Source organism: Perognathus longimembris, chromosome 2 (assembly GCF_023159225.1).
Source record: "Perognathus longimembris pacificus isolate PPM17 chromosome 2, ASM2315922v1, whole genome shotgun sequence".
In the NCBI taxonomy this organism is placed as follows: domain Eukaryota; kingdom Metazoa; phylum Chordata; class Mammalia; order Rodentia; family Heteromyidae; genus Perognathus; species Perognathus longimembris.
Genome location: NC_063162.1, coordinates 59,979,313 through 59,995,478, shown reverse-complemented (window position 1 = coordinate 59,995,478; position 16,166 = coordinate 59,979,313). Strand labels below are relative to the sequence as shown.

Here is a 16,166-nt window from a genome sequence, read left to right as displayed (position 1 = left end):
GGGTTTCATCATCATCTTCTCTAGTTTCTCCAATGGACTGCACCTCTCAACCTCATCTTGGCATCCCTGGCAGCCGCAGGAGAACAGGACAAAGGGCTTAAGGAGATTTGAGAGCCTGGGCCCCATAGCACTGAAGGCCTGGGCACCCACTCTTTGTGGTGAATTTTTCTTCTGACCACCAGGAGTTCTTTCCATTTGCAACTCTGTTCTTTAAGACTCTGAATTCAGTCCTCTTTTTTTTTTTTTTTAAATATTAGTCCTGGGACTTAAACTCAGGGACTGGGTACTGTCCCTGAGCATTTTCACTTGGGTCAAGAAGGTCAGGGACAGCACCCAAGTACTGACTGAGTTCAAGCCCCAGATTGGCACAGTGCATGTGCGCACACATACACACATACAACATACACACACACACACACATATACACACACACACACTCAGTCCTGCCTGCAGACAGAAGTGGATATTAAGAGAGAAAATAGAACAGCTATAAAGAGGAAAGGATTTATTTTGGACCTTCCTTTGCTGGTAAGGAATAATAATTAAGGGTAAGCTAACAATCCCAGTTAAAACTAAACAGGGCAGAGGGGGCAGGTGTACCAGGAAGAAGCTGGGAAGACTCTGCATGGCCTGAGGGAGAGTCCAACCACTGGCCTCTAGGCCACTAGGTATATCCTGGGCCTTCAAGGTCTGCCCCTTTCTCCCACCTATCTGAGGTGCTGTATCAGCAAAGAACAGCAGACTCAGCTAAACCAATGAGCAATATTCCAGGTCATGCCAGTAAACACACCTGCTTGTCAGCAGACATTGCCACCCTAGGCAGCCCAGGTTCTTACCACCATGATGTGCTCTGTGATGAAGAAGAGGATGTGCCTCGGGTCTGCTGAGAACATCCCACTGTACAGCTTCTCCACCAGCTTTTGGGTAAAGTAGGAAATGTATGCAAGGGAAGGAGCAGCAGCTTCTATGTTTGGATGAGGCTCTTGACTGCCTGGTCGGGGGTGAGAAGATAAAAGATGAAAGGGCGTGTGTATGTGTGTGTGTGTGTGTGTGTGTGTGTGTGTGTGTGTGTGTGTGTGTGTAGACAGATAGGTACTTGGGCTTGAAATCAAGGCCTGGGTGTTGTCTTTTAGATTTTTCACTCAAGGCTGATACTTTATCACTTGAGCCACACCCCCACTTTTTGGTAGTTAACTGGAGAAAAGAGTCTCACAGACTTTCCCACCCAGGCTAGCTTTGAACTGCAATCTTCAGATCTCAGCCTCCTATGTGGCTAAGGACTAAAAGTGTGAGCCACTAACACCTGGCTCAAGATGAGAGCTTAACTTGACTCCCTTGGAGGCCCCAGCGGTAAGCATGTCCTTTTCACCAGTGTGTGCCTTTGCTCCAGAGTCTTTAGTAGATGACCAAGGAGCACAGGTGTATTCAAATCAAATGGATCTCTGACAAACCAGTCAGTAATACAAACCACATGTTGAGAAACCAAGCAAGGGGGACATTTCTTCCAGTGGTTGCTCATAGGGAAGATGTAGAAAATCTAATGCCAGAGACAAATGAGCAGATGTGGCCATGACAAGCACTGCCCCTACTGTCATGGTGGGCAGAGGGTAGAGCAACATGTCCAGGAAGTGCTTCCCAGGGAGCCTGCAAACCCAGAGTCTAGAGATCACTAATAATCTCTGGAAGCCCACCCTCACATTAGCTATGATGGGGACCTCTGCCCAGTGGAAGTCTCCACCCTAGGCTATGCCTGCTACAGCCACAGGGCCAGCCCAGAACCAAAGTTACCATGCAACACTCTTAGAAAACTCCTCCGCATTTTTCTACCTCTCCGATATTCCAGGAGAAAGGCCCAAAGTGTGGCAGGAAACCTCCCCAAAATGAGTCATGCCCAATGAGCACAGGAAGGACTTTCACTTCATCTGGACATAGCACACATGCTCTGGAGCTAAGCTTTTATAGTAAAGCCCTAAGTTCAAGATCTGGGGGGCAATGGCAGCTCTCCATCTAGTTCACTTGTTGGAGAAATGTTTACTGGGCATTTAGTCTCAGCCCAGGTGCAGAGCCTCAGATACCATGAAAGGAATGTTAATTTCAATAATTCTGAGACCCCATGCAAAGGGGTCATATTTACACTGGAGCTAGAGGAGAACTGATTTTTTAGGGAGGTGCTAGTACTCAGGGCTTAGGTTCTGTCCTTTAGCTTTTTCACTCAAGGCTGGTGCTCTACCACTTAACCACACCTCCATTTCTGGCTTTTTGCTGATTAGATGGAGGTAAGAGTCTCAAGGACTCTCCTGTCATGGCTGGCTTTGAATCTTGATCCTCAGAGCTCAGCCTCCTGAGTAGCTAGGATTACAGGTGTGAGCTGCCAGTGCCCCCCTTAGGAGGAGAAATAATTTTAGACCAGGGGATAGAGAATTTCCTGTCTCTGAGTGGTATAGTGATAAAGAGATATTATGGAAATTAGCAAACACCTCCATCCTCTCTCTGGGCATCCTGGCTGCCCATGTGTGGTAGCATGGAGAGACTAACTCACTAAGGGGAGTGGCGATCTGATCACTGGGGTCAGTGGGTAGTGGGCACACTAGCCTAGCATTCCTGCTCAGCTCAGTGGCCTAGGGTCAGGAACAGGGTACAGGAAAACACCCACTCACCTCTGAGGATGGACACACTGCTTCTGTTCATTGTGTGAAACACTTCCATGGTGGAAAGCAGGACCTCAGACTGGAAGTCTCGCTTCTGCTGGCTGGTGGCACTGTGTGGAAAAGCCTAGGAACATGGCCCAGGATGGAACTAGCTGCTACATGGCCCCTGGGTCCCTCAGTGCCCATCACCCCCTTCCTGGCAGGTGCCCTAATTAATAGCCTAGCCCCTGTTTGTGTTCCTATCCCTTTGTGGGGCATTGCCCTCTCCTGGCCATGGTCACTTCCCAGAAGGAGGAGGCAGTAGAGGGCAGCCTAAGGCTCCAAGTGAAGCCAACTCTCTGGACAGTGTCCTTTTAAGACCAGCACCAAGCTGAGCCTACTTCTCCTTCTGTCTAGTGCTCTATTTTCCCTAACACCATCACCAATAAATCACTCTGCGCAAACCTCTCCTCTTCTAGGTTTGTAGGGACCCTGCTCTCCCTTATTTATTCACCTGTCACTCTGCCAGGGCCTGTGCTTCACATCCCCCACCCCACACTTCTGTAATCCTAGAAGGCAGCCCCCCACCAACCAGCCAGCTAGCACCCTTTAGGCCTGGCAGGCCCGGTCCTCACGGGCCTCTCCCCTCTCTGACCACACCCACTACACGTGGCCACCAACATCTTCCCCCATTCTACCCACCTCCAGGAACACCTCCAGGGGCAGCCACTGCTTGGGGCTGGAGGCTCCAATCAGGAGCTCCTTCAAGAGGCTCTGTGTAAACTTTCTCAGCTGCCTCCAGGCAGGGTGTGACTTGGCTGGCACCTGGGCACTCTCAGTGGGGCTGTCATCTTCCTCTGTGGCCCCAGGACTGATGGTGCTCTGGGTGGACACAGCCACAGCCCCCTCAAAGACAGGAGACATACCATATGCGATCAGTCAGCCCTGCCCAGAAGCCCTTTTCCCTATCCCTGTGTGTGGGCACCAGCAGGACCACAGCTACACTCATGCCTAGAAACAGCTTCTGCAGAGTTTTGTTTGCCCTTGGGCCCAATTGCCTGTGAGGGGCTTCTAGGCCTGGGAATCTGCGATAGGTAGGTGTTATGCAAGGAGGTTGAGCCACTAAATCAGAGGCTCAAGGAATAAGTCTCTTCTGTTCCAAGCCAGAGGCTCATCAATTAACAACTAAAGCCAGGCACCACTGGTTCATGCCTATAATCTTAGCTATTCAGGAGCTAAGATCTGAGGATTGTGGTTTAAAGCCAATCAGGGCCAGAAAGCCAGTGAGACTCTTATCTCTACTTAATCACCACTTGAGCTGTGGCTCAAGTGGTAGATTGCTACCCTTGAGTGAAAAAGCTCTGGGATAGCACCCAGCCCTGAGTTCAAGCCCCAGGACTGGCATAGAAACAACAACAACAACAACAACAACATCCAACTAGCAAAACGCTCTTACATAGCATCGGTGGTCACAAAATGAGAAAATGACCAAAGTGGCAATGCCTGGCTCCTACAGTGTGGAAGTGGGGCCCTGCCTTGTGGTGGCCTCCCCCACCTTCCTCCTTCCAACGCCTCCTTCCTCAGCTAACAGACAGGATGAGATGGAGATGAGAGATGGAGAAGAGCCACACAATCTTTCCCTCATATGCCCAGGCTTCAGCACTCCCTGGGGTAGTGACAAGAGGCACTACTTCCAGGCCACCCAGCAGATGCCCAGTGACAGACCCAAGGACACTGGGCCAGGGGCCTCCTGCCTCCCAGCCATGAACTTCACATGCACATTCATCAGCTGGCACCTCCCTCTGCTCATTCATAAAATTAATGCAGCCCTTCTTAATTAAGCCATAAAATGAATTTAATGGCACCCAGGGAGGTGGTGACTGCATTAATTAGCTCCTTGCGCCTGGCCTGGAAAGATGCCATATAAATTCATAGCAAATCGAAGTCTTTTTGCTGCCAGGCTCCAGCAAGCAGTGAGACTGTCACATTTTCTGCACAGCAAAGGTCTGACAGCGCTACTTGGAGCTGGAACAAGGAGAGGATGTGTGATGAGGGGTGCCTTGGTTTAGAGCCAGGAGCCCCAAGATGGAACCTGCCTGGCCCATAAGAGTATTTAATGGCTGGAAGGGTGCCTCTGGGCCAGGTCTCTTCTCAGGCAGTAGCTAGCATCTGTGGGGAAGACCAATTCTAGGACAGAGTGTGTTTGGTTGGCACCCAACCCCACAGATGGCAAACCTGGCCCTGGGGTGTGGGGCGGAGGTGACCTGAGTGTCAGGGTTGTGATGTCAGCCTGTGAACTCAGAGCAGCTGGAGGGACTGGCCCTCTGCTGGCCCATGCCACCTGGCATCTGTGTGCATGTCCCCATCATTCTCAGCCAGCCTCCCTGTGCATGTCACTGGCTACTTAATGAGTTACTTGAATCAACAGCAAACCATTTTAAAGTCATTTTATCTTCTTTTCAAATGTTTTAGTCATTATATTGGGGGGGAGGTTTACTGGCACTTGGGCTCCATGCCTAGGCACTGTCTCAGAGCTTTTTCCCTCAAAAATGGTGCTCTACCACTTGAACCACAGCTCTACTTCCAGCTTTGGATAGTTAACAGAAGAAAGGACTCTAGCAGACTTTTCAGCCTAGGCTGCTTCAAAGTAAGATCCACCGACCTCAGCGTTCTGAGTAGCTACGGCTCCAGGTATGACCAACAAGCACCTGGCTATTCAGTTTTTTCATTAGAAGTAACTCTAGTAATTCCTCAATATAAATAGAGAGTTGATGCTAGAAACCTTGTAGGACACCAAATTCCTGATGCCCATGTCCTTTACAAAACATGGTGTGGTATTTGCACAGAACCTGAACATCCTCCCCTCTGCTTTAAGTCTCTACAATAGTTATAATACTTAACACAATGAAGGTGAACGGAGAGCTCAGTGGAACACAACAGCATAGCCTTTCTCCTGTGCAGTGTACATGCAAGAGACTCCCAGAATGGGGCTCCCTGCTTTATGTTACCACTGCATGGGTATTCTCCATAGATTCAGGATGGAACTACTATCACATATTGTGTGTCCACGCACGTGCACGTGTGTGCGTGCATGCACACATGCATGCACTTGTTTGTGCCAGTCTTGGCGTGTGAGCCCAGGGCCTGGGCACTGTCCCCAAGCATTTCTGCCCAAGGCTGGCACTCTCCCATTTGAGTCATGGCTCCAGTTCTGGCTTTTTGGTGGTTAACTCAACATAAACACCTCACAGATTTTCCTGCTCCAGGCTGGGTTTGAACCATGCATGCTCAGACCTCAGCCTCCCGAGTAGCTAGGATTATAGGCATGAACCCCCAGTACCTGGAGACTATTCCATTTCTCATTAAGGAGATTGCTAACAACACAACAAAATCATCAAGTCTCGGAGCTGAAGCTACAACTCAGCCCAGAAAAGGAAAATTACCCAAGCGGCTTATTCATTGTTCCAGTCAAGTTGCTGAATGTGTATTTTAACTTCGGGAGGGAGGGGAGAGGGAAGATTTAGACCTTCATCTGTGAATAATGATGAAATTCACCCTTGCTGTCCTACCTTTCGGGTTCCCAGGGGAAAGGTGACCATAGCCAAGGTCTGGAGGAAGTCTGGGGCCCGCCATGTGGGGTCCTGCGGATAGGTTTGGTACACCAGGGTGAGGAACTGCAGTGCACTGGTGGGGAGCGTCACCTCCCAGGCGTCATCCTCCAAGCCTGCCAAAGGCTAAGGACAAGTTTCATGAGATACAAGACACGGTGCCAGCAGCATGTCTGGGGCTGTCAGACAGAGCTGGAGGAACCGGAATCCAGCAGGAAGACCTTCCAGAGACTGGTAACAAGACACGTTACTGACAGCCAGGTGCTGGTAGCTCACACCTGCAATCCTAGCTTCTCAGGAGACTAAGATCTGAGGATCAAGGTCTGAAGCCAGACAGGGCAGGAAAGTCCATGAAACTCTTGTTTCCAATTAGCCAATTGGAATCACCAATTGGAAATTCAGAAACTTTTATCTCCAATCAATTAGCAAGAATCTGGAAGTGGAGCTGTGGTTCAAATGATGAGTGCCAGCCTTGAGTGAAAAAGCCAAGGGAGACCAGGAAGCCCTGAGTTCAAGCTCCAGTACTGGCACAAAATTTTTTTTTAAGATGTCTTATTTATAGCACCATCCATATATCAATACATGCAGATGGCCACAGGGTAGCCAACCAGAAGTAGCACAGGGATCTGTCCTGTTGCCAGTTTGCAATCACTCTGGCTATCTACAGAATAAAGTTGAGTTTTTCAGCCTCTCATGCACAGTCACATTGCCCTGTTCCCTCATGTTCCCATTCATATGCCACGTGGTCTTCACACCTCACATACTTGCCTCTGTGTCTAAAATACTCCATCCAGCTCCGGTGAACTTCCATTCTCTCCAGGGACCTCTCTGTGTCCCATTTGTAGCTGGTAACCACTAGCCTTCTCTAGGATGTGTCTCTACCATGCACATCACTGAAGGGTAAGGTTGGTGGAGGTGAGCAGCCTAAAAGGAAAAGCTCTTCATTGCCCTCCAAAATGTCCTTTTGGAAGCACTGGCTCAAAAATGCCATTACATGGGCTGGGGATATGGCCTAGTGGCAAGAGTGCTTGCCTCGTGTACATGAGGCCCTGGGTTCAATTCCCCAGCACCACATATACAGAAAACGGCCAGAAGTGGCGCTGTGGCTCAAGTGGCAGAGTGCTAGCCTTGAGCAAAAAAGAAGCCAGGGACAGTGCTCAGGCCCTGAGTCCAAGCCCCAGGACTGGCAAAAAAAAAAAAAAAAAAAAATGCCATTACATCCTAGCTACTCAAGCAGTAGAAATCAGGAAGATCTCAATTTGGGCCAGTCTGGACAGTTTGTCAGATCCTAGCTCAACCAATAAGAAGCTGGGTATGGTGGCTCATACCTATCACCCCAGCTGAATAACAAGGGGAAATAGTAGGATCACAGTCCAGGCATGTATATGAAAAATAACTAAAAGTCAAAAGGGCTGGCAGCACGGCTCAAGTAGAACATCTACATAATAAGGTCCCGAGTCCAAGTCCTGGCACCTCACCCTCCCCAAATTGCCCTCTTCGACCAAAGGCAGTAAATTCATTAGTGAAGAAAAGTAAATGTTTAAACAAAGGAGAAATAAGTATCTCTCGGAGAAAGTACTTCAAGGTCCTGGGGAACCTTGAGGCTGTGTTCTTTGTTCACCTAGGTCATTCTTGGAAAGTAGTGTCTTCAACCTTAATGATGCTAATTATCAGCTGTCAGGGTTTGAATGTGACCCTTAATAGTTCACATATGTTGTTAAAGGTATTTGAGGCAGGGCCTTTAGGAGATAGTTAAATAAGTTCATGAAGGTAGGGACTCGGTGATGGTATTAGTGGCCAGTAAGAAAAGAGACCGCAGCTAGCAAACTTGCTGTCTCCCCATGTGGTCCCTCTACTATGTCATAATGAAACACAAAGGGACTAAGCAGTTGCCCACCCCATGCTCTTGAATTTCCCAGCCTCTAGGACTGTGATCTACATAAACACCTATTCTTTATTATGTAGCCTCATTCAGCTTGTCATAGCAACAGAAAACGGACTAATGCTGGGAAGGTCCTGGGAAAAGTCAAGATAACCTTTCCAAACTCTCCTTCCCATCAGGACCTTGTGGTACTGCATGTGGGAGATGGGTTCTCACCTGGCTCATGATGGATTTCAACATTTCCAGGAGCATCAGGGCACCTTCTATGCACAGCCCGGCCTGGAGGACTTCTTGCTGGTGGTGTGACTGCAGGAGCCACTGAAGCATAGCATCGAGGCTGTCCTGAAAGAAGAGCCAAGGCTGCAAGGAGGCCTGAGGCTGCTCACCTCAGAACCCATTTTGTTGCCAGAACCTTCCATGCCATCAGCCCATATGGAATATCCCACCTAGTGAATGGCATGTAAGAGAAATACACACCTCCAAGATGTTGCTAAAGACTCAGCAGCAACTTGCAGCAAGTCTGACTCTTAGGGACTGGTGTGTGGCTCAGAGAAAAAGCCTAGCATGGATGAGACCCTGGGTTCAATCTTCAGCACCAAAAAATAATAATTAATTAATTTAACCCAATTTTTACAAAAGGTTGGCTGCTTAGGTCTGACCTTACAATGATTTGATGTCTTAATTGAGCCTAATGAACTCTGGTGAGTGAGATTATGTAACACTTGCGAAGAATGCAAGGCTCTGGAAGATACAGCCTAGAGGAAAGAGCACAGGTTTGGAACCAGGACTGATTTTTGCCCTTTTAATTGCTTAGGCACACTATTCAGCCAGTTGGCAGCTCCATTTCCTTCTACACCCATGAGATTGTCTAAATATCAAAATAAAATATAGAAACGTCTCTGATAGGTCTTGACACTCAGCAGATACTTGTTTCTTGCTATATGGAGAGAAATAGATATTCAGGCCTTCATGGACTTATGCAGAACATATCCATGAACATATCCAGAATATTACTTTGAAATACGATTTATCAGGATATATCAAGATTTAGATTGACCAAATTTAAGGATATGCAAGAAAGGGGAATGTGATTCAGTTCAGTGTAACTCAATTCAACTGAGACCAAGAAACAATGTCTAAGTCTTCTGTTTGTCAGATGCCCAAGAAAAGTGAGGGAAAGGGAGAGTCTGTCTTTAGGTGCTCACTATCCAAGTAAAGTACCCTAAGGCACACAGGGGGAAGGGTCTAAGGTTCTCTATAGGATGTCACATGGAGCTGAATGCTGGGGTAGGTAAAGCTCAGGGCAGGTGGGCATGGAGCTGATGGTCTTATCAGGCAGAGTACTCAGTGGGTAAAGGCATGAAGGGCAGATGAACTGGAGTCGAGTTAGAGAGGCAAGTCAGGCACCCAAACATAAGGGATGGTGATGCTATCTGGTCCTGCAGGAATAAAAGTCAACAAAAAATTTGGACTTGGTATGAGTGAGCAAGAACAGGGGTGGGAGGTGACATGTACGGTAAGTGTGAACATTCTTTGGAAAAAGATGGCAAAGGAAGGGCAGAAAAATGATTTTTAAACGTAGAGAGGCAAACAAATTATACAAGAAATGTACCCACTGCCTTATGTATGAAACTGTAACCCCTCTGTAATCACTTTAACAATAAATAATTATTCAAAAAATATATAATAAAAATAAAATAAATTCAAAAAGAACAAAAAAAAAAAGTAGAGAGGCAGTTGCCAGTGGCTCATACCTATAATCCTAGCTACTCCAGAGGCTGAGACTCAAGGATCCTGGTTCAAAGCCAGCCCAGGCAGAAAAGACAATGAGACACTTAACTCCAATTAGCCAGCCAAAAAAAAAGGGGGGGGGACCAGAAGTGGAGCTGTGGCTCAAGTAGTTAGAGTGCTAGCCTTGAACAAAAAAGCTCAGGGATAGTGGCCAGGCTCTGAGTTCAAGCCCCAAGACTGGCACGCACTAAAAAAAGCGAGGGGGAAATAGCAGTTGGCCAGGAATAGAGTCAAAGGGTAGCATCTGGTTATAAGTAGGACATAATTTAACATATTTATGGTCCATGAGTAAAGGGTAAGCAGAGTCAGGTGCTGGTGACTCAAGTGTATAATCCTAGCTACTCAGGAGCCTGAGAACTGAAGGAGGAGGTTCAAAGACCACCTTGACAGAAAGGTGCATGAGACTCTTACATACAATTAACCAGGAAAAAATTGGGAGTGGGGCTGTGGTTCAAGTGGTGGAGTGCTAGCCTTGAGCAGAAAATTTTCATACATGTATATATATATATATATATATATATATATACATGTATGAAAATGAAAAGACAGAAGAAAGAAAGAATATGATGTATGGTGTGAGTCACCAGACTGAAATAATCCAAGATCTAAGAGAATTCTCACAAAGCCCCTATTTCCAGTCACACTAGAGAGGAAGTAATGAGGAGGAGCAGGGCAGAAGCAGGTGGAAAGGGCCAGAAGCCAAAGCAAGGCCACCCCTCAGCCTGTAAATTTCCTGTGTCCCTACAGTAAAGGAGACCAACCCAAGGAAGCTGGGAGGGCTGAGAGCAGCGGAGGCTAAGGAAGTCATGATGTCTGATGGCAGGGAACGTGGAAGCTAGTAGAAGGGTGTAGACCTGGGAGGGAAGGAAGGGGTCAAACACACTGCAGGCAGAAGTGGAAGGAGAAAAGCAGCAAATGGCTTCTCATGTAGAATCTGAAAATCAAGTGTAGCTAGACACCAGTTACTCAAACCTGTAAATTCTGGCCACCCAGGAGGCTAAAATCCAAGGATCCTGTTCAAAACCAGTCTAGGCAGATAAATCTGAAAGATTCTTATCTCCAATTAAGTAGCAAAAAAGTGGAAGTGGCTCATGTGGTAGAGTGTCAGCTTTGAGCAAAACAGCCAAGGGAGAGCACAAGACCCTGAGTTCAAATCCTCATAGTACTTGCACACACACTTGCACACACACAAGTGTCTTCTTTCACCATCGAACCTACTTTGGGCCCACCCACGAGCTCTGTGAGCGGAGCATGTAGGAAAAAGGCAGACACAGTGAGGAAGACTTCCGGAATATGAACATGGTGAGCCAGAAATTCGTTCAGGATGCAGAACCCAGGTAGCAGGCAAGGACTCTGGTCAGGCATGGTAGTTTGGCTCTTCAGGTTGTCTATTGATTAGAGGGAGGAGAAACAAGACAGAGCAATCACTTCCAACTCAAAGTAAAGAGTGGTCACCTCCCACCAAGCACCAAGAAACACTGGGTAAAAACAGATGGCACACACAGACAGTAAGAAAGTTCTCTCAACAATAATACCTTGCCTGTTTCTGATCTATTCCTGCATTCATTTCCTTATTCATCCAGCAAAAATCGATACTTACTGGGTTTCGATGGCTCGTGCCATCGTAGCTACTCAAGAGCTGAGGATTTAGGTTTGAAGCCAATCAAGGAAAGAAAGTCCATATGACTCACATCTTCAATTAAGCCCCAAAAAGTTAGAAACAGAGCTGTGATTTAAGTGCTAGAGCACTATCCTTGAGCAAAAGAGCTCAGGGACAGTACCCAGGCCCTGAGTTTGAGCCCTAGGACCAGAAAAGAAAAAGATACTCAATGTCTACTAAGTAGGAAGCAAGCAGACAATTTAGAACTGGGCAACTGGGATTGCTTTACAAAAACTCACAGGATGCTGGGCACTCATGAAGCTTACAGGGTTTGTGAACTATAATAAGCTCATAGAAGAACAGAGGGAGTTAACACAGGGCCCCGCCTGACATTGAACCCAAACTGGAAAGAAGAACACAGATCTGCCAGGACAGGGGCCTCAGGAAAGGGAAACTGTCGAGTGTCAGATGTAACAGCTAAGGGGCCTTTGAGAGATAAAAGTATTCTCTGCATGCTGAAAACCCACTATAGGGAGGAGCCCGAGGGGGCAGGCCTTGGAGACGGGTCAAGGTGAACTTACTGCATAGGCTGCGCAATCCCCAGTGGGGAAAGGCTGGCTCAATCTCCTTTGCTCACCCATCAAAATGTCCATGCCCTCAGTGCTGCGCTCCACCCAGGATCCAGCAGACAGGCCTTCTTTAAACCGCCCTCGGAGACAGGGGCTTGACAGGAAGTGCAGCAGCAGCTTCAGAGCCAGCACAGTGGTGCTAGGGTGCAGGTGGCCCTGCAAGAGCAGCAGGAACCAGTCGGGCCCCAAGGTCAGAAACAGCTCTTCCTTTGTCCTGGTGAAGAGAAGTCAGGTGATGCCATTAGTTATCTCTCTCTGAGCAAACAACATGTCCACAAAAGAATTCCTGTGCCACCTCACAAGTGACCAATGAAAGGTAAGTTAAGAAAGCATTTGGCTATCGCCCAGTGAAGAACACACAACATTCTGAGAGTGTAAAATGAAAGGCTGGCTGTAGCCTACCATGGTGCTTCCTTGTTCCCATGGTACCTTGGGTTCCTGCTCAAATGCTGCTTCTCCCCGTAATGCCTTGGGTGCCTGCTCAACCAATAGACTAGCCAGGGTAGTGCTTGTACTGGCCACCAAAGAGCAAGGGCCAAGACCAGGGAGAGATGTGGGGGAGCCAGGTACTACAGTAACCACCCTCCCAGAGGATGTCATTGGACTCAGTTTTGGGGGTCTCTCCCTTAGTGGAGAAGCTTGCTACTTTTCCTTTTGCTTTCAAATAAACTTACTCTGCTTACCTTAAAAAGGTGCTGGCAAGATCAAGACTGCTGTATCTTTTCAGAGCAATTGGGAACTGCGCATCATTAAACACACAAATGTGATATGCCCTTAGTCATCTTATTTCACTACTGTTGACACTCATGTAGTATAGGAATGGGCACCCATCTAATTTAATTACCATGTCTGTAGTCATAAAACAGGTAATGTTTGTTTACCCTTGTTTTTTAAAGACACTTGTCAAAACTAATTGGAATCAGCCTATTAATGTATCGACATCAACTTAGGTAAAAACACATGATAAACTACCACTTTCAAAAAATTATTTTTAGAAGTTGGAGATAGGGTTCAGTTGGTAGAGCACCAGCCAATGAGCAAAAGCATCAGGTACTGAGTTTAAGTCCCAGTCTCAGGCAAAAAAAAAAGCATATTTTTTTAAAGGATTAGTCTAGAAAATAGAGTTGCTGGAGGGAGCTGGATGGCAGGGAGGTACCATCCAGTAACGATGGTGCTGCGTCATGGCATTGGTCTTCAGGAAGCCAGTGAGGACTGCGTCTGTGTTAGGCAGTATTCTCTACATCAGCAGCCAGAATAGGTATGCTAAGTGGGGAGCCAGGGCTGGACAGAATGAGAACTGGGTGGGGAGTAGAGAAACCTTCCTCTCTTCTAGTGCTGCCTCGTGTTCACTAACTAGATGGTTTTGGAAGAGCTTCTGATGTGCTCTGGTCTTTTGCTCAGTGATAATTTGGTTGGTGATGGTAATACTGATGATGGTGGCTGATGGTGATAGTGATTATGGTGATAGTAGTGATGCTGGTATCAATAATGTTGGTAGTGATTGTAGTGACAATGATGGTGATGGTGGAGTAGTAATGATGATAGTGATTACAGGAGTGAGCTTATAGACTTTATAGTATCACAGGCATCATTTTAGGACTATCTGCATATAATCAGTTCATTCAGTCCTCATCATAGCCACCTAGGGAAGATGCTTTGTGAGGGTTTCTAGTACTGGGGCTTGTACTCTGGGCCTGGGTACTGTCCCTGCGGTTTTGTTTGTTTTTGCTCAAGGCTAGCACTCTACCAGTGGAGCCACAGTTCCTCTTCCATTTTTTTTGCTGGATAATTGGACATGAAAGTCTCACAAACTTTCCTGCCTGTGATCCCCATATCTCAGCCTCCTGAGCAGATAGGTACCCAGATGAAGATACTATTTTTATTGTCAGCTTGCATAACTTTTCCTGGTCCCTGGAGGACAGACCTGGGATTCATTCCATCCCAGAAGGTCTGGAGACGAGGGTCCAGGTATAGGGCAGGACTAGGGTCCAGCACTGTAGGACATTGTCTTCCAGAGATGGAAAGGGAAAGGACCAGAACCACTGGTGTCTGACTTCTTCCAGTTTTATGGCATTCTGATTTTAAGAATGAAAACATGTATAGGCTGGTGAATTTTCAACTTCTACTTGCAAGATTGCTTTATTGCAGAGTAACTATCCACCTGCACGCCAAACACACGTGCACACTCACCTATAAGTGCTCAGCAAGTTAGTATTGCATGACTAACTCCAGGTCATAGGCATGCACCGGAAGGAAGTTAATAGAAAGAGCTTTGTAATTACATGTTACTAGGAAGTTAGAGAGAGAGATTTCTTTTTTCCCCAAGTCAGAAAACAAAAGCACTAATAGAAAGTAACACACACACACACATACACACACACACACACACACAGTCTGGCAAGGCTTCTCCTTGATAGATGTTCTCTGGGCTACCCACTTCTCCCATCCTACTGTCTTCCAAGCACAGGGCATCAAAGTTAGCAATTGTCACCATTGCCAGAACAATAACCATCACATAAGAGCAATAATAACAAAAGGAGCTTCTTGAAATTATACCGAATCTAGTTCCTAGTTCCCCATACCCACTGAATATTTCCACCAGATATCTATCTTAAGGCAAGGTCTGGTTTACTGAGTGGAGAAAACATCATTTTCTTTCTGACTAGTGTAGGAAAACACATGGCAGCAAACCAACTCAGAGATGTTCAACTTTTCATTAAGGAAAGGCTGTGATACCACAATCCCACACCCTGTGTGACACAGCGTCATGCCAAATCACTCTTTCTGGAGCTACTTACTCGGAGGACAGATGAAGCTGAGGGGAAGATAGCACACTGAGCAGCATCTCTAGCAACTGGTTTCTGAGCCAGATTGTCTTTCCAGATGTTTGGCTTCCAGCTAAAAGAGAGACAGAATTCAGACCTGAGAGGAAATGGATGTAAAGAGACTTATCTGTTGCAGTGAGCAATCGTATTTATCACATGCTTGGTTTACTCAGGAAATGGGGCACTCAAAATTCTAGCCCTCAAATGTAGACTTTCAATGCAATGCTTAAAAACAAATTCCAAGAAATGTTCCTAAAGTTCCTTTTAAATGAGAGATTAATTATTGTTGTTTAACTAGAAATGACATTAATGCTGCTCATCCCCAAGAAAACTCATTAAAAATTTATAAAGTCAAACTGATCTTTTAGTAGAATTGGTGTGGTGATGTGGCTGTGTGTGTGTGTGTAAGAGACAGACAGACAGGGGGAGGGAATGGGAGAGAGAGAAAGAATGAAAGGGAAAGTATATGTGTACTGGGGGTTGAACTCAGGGCCTCAGATTCTTGTTGGGCTTTTTCACTGAAGGCTGGTACTCTACCGCTTGAGCCACAGTTCTTTCTTTTTGGTGGTTAATTGGAGATAAGAGTCTCATGGACTTTCCTACCAGGCTAGTTTTGAACTAGTATCCTCAGATCATCTTTGTTCTTTTGGTTCTAGCTTTACTTTTGCTTCCAAGCTTGTCCTTTGCATGCCTGTATTGCACTGAAATCAGAACAGACATCACATTAGAGAGACACACAAACCAGCAGAAGAAACTTGACTCTTTAAGTGCCAATAGAGCCCCAAAGGACATGTTAAGAATGTCTTTTGTTGTTCTGGAGTTTGTTGTTTTGTTTTGTTGTGTTGGTCCTGGGGCTTGAACTCAGGGCCTGGGTTCTATCCCTGGATTCATTTTGCTCAAGGTTAGTGCTCACTTGAGCCACAGCTCTACTTCTGGCTTTTTTGGTATTTTGTTGGAGATAAGAGCCTCACCAGACTTTCCTGCCCAGGCTGGCTTCACACCATGATCCTCAGATCCCAGCTTCCTGAGTGGCTAGGATTACAGATGTGAGCTACTGGCACCTGGCATGAGATTGGACATTTGAAGCCATGTCAGAGTCCCCCTCTTTTGAGTTGTGGCCCCATCTCTGATTAAGACCCTAATATGAGCCTCCATTTCTTCATCTGAAAAATGGAAATAATACTTGGTATTTTTGATGATTGGT

The 16,166-nt window shown here is 46.6% G+C and overlaps 1 protein-coding gene across 2 annotated transcripts in view; it reads right to left on the bottom strand.

Annotated features, from left to right (window-relative positions):
- Wdfy4 (WDFY family member 4) overlaps window positions 1–16,166 on the bottom strand; it is a 268,449-nt gene that overhangs the window by 156,608 nt on the left and 95,675 nt on the right. For both annotated transcript variants that reach the window (XR_007209958.1, XM_048339220.1), the window contains exons 28-35: window positions 14,936–15,035; window positions 12,146–12,351; window positions 11,127–11,296; window positions 8,334–8,459; window positions 6,197–6,361; window positions 3,330–3,533; window positions 2,658–2,772; window positions 837–991 (exon numbers count right to left, since the gene is read on the bottom strand). Coding sequence is in view for 1 of the 2 variants with exons in the window: in XM_048339220.1 (XP_048195177.1) it covers window positions 837–991; window positions 2,658–2,772; window positions 3,330–3,533; window positions 6,197–6,361; window positions 8,334–8,459; window positions 11,127–11,296; window positions 12,146–12,351; window positions 14,936–15,035 (1,241 nt within the window). In the remaining variant the exon portion in view is untranslated. The remainder of the gene's footprint in view (window positions 1–836; window positions 992–2,657; window positions 2,773–3,329; window positions 3,534–6,196; window positions 6,362–8,333; window positions 8,460–11,126; window positions 11,297–12,145; window positions 12,352–14,935; window positions 15,036–16,166) is intronic.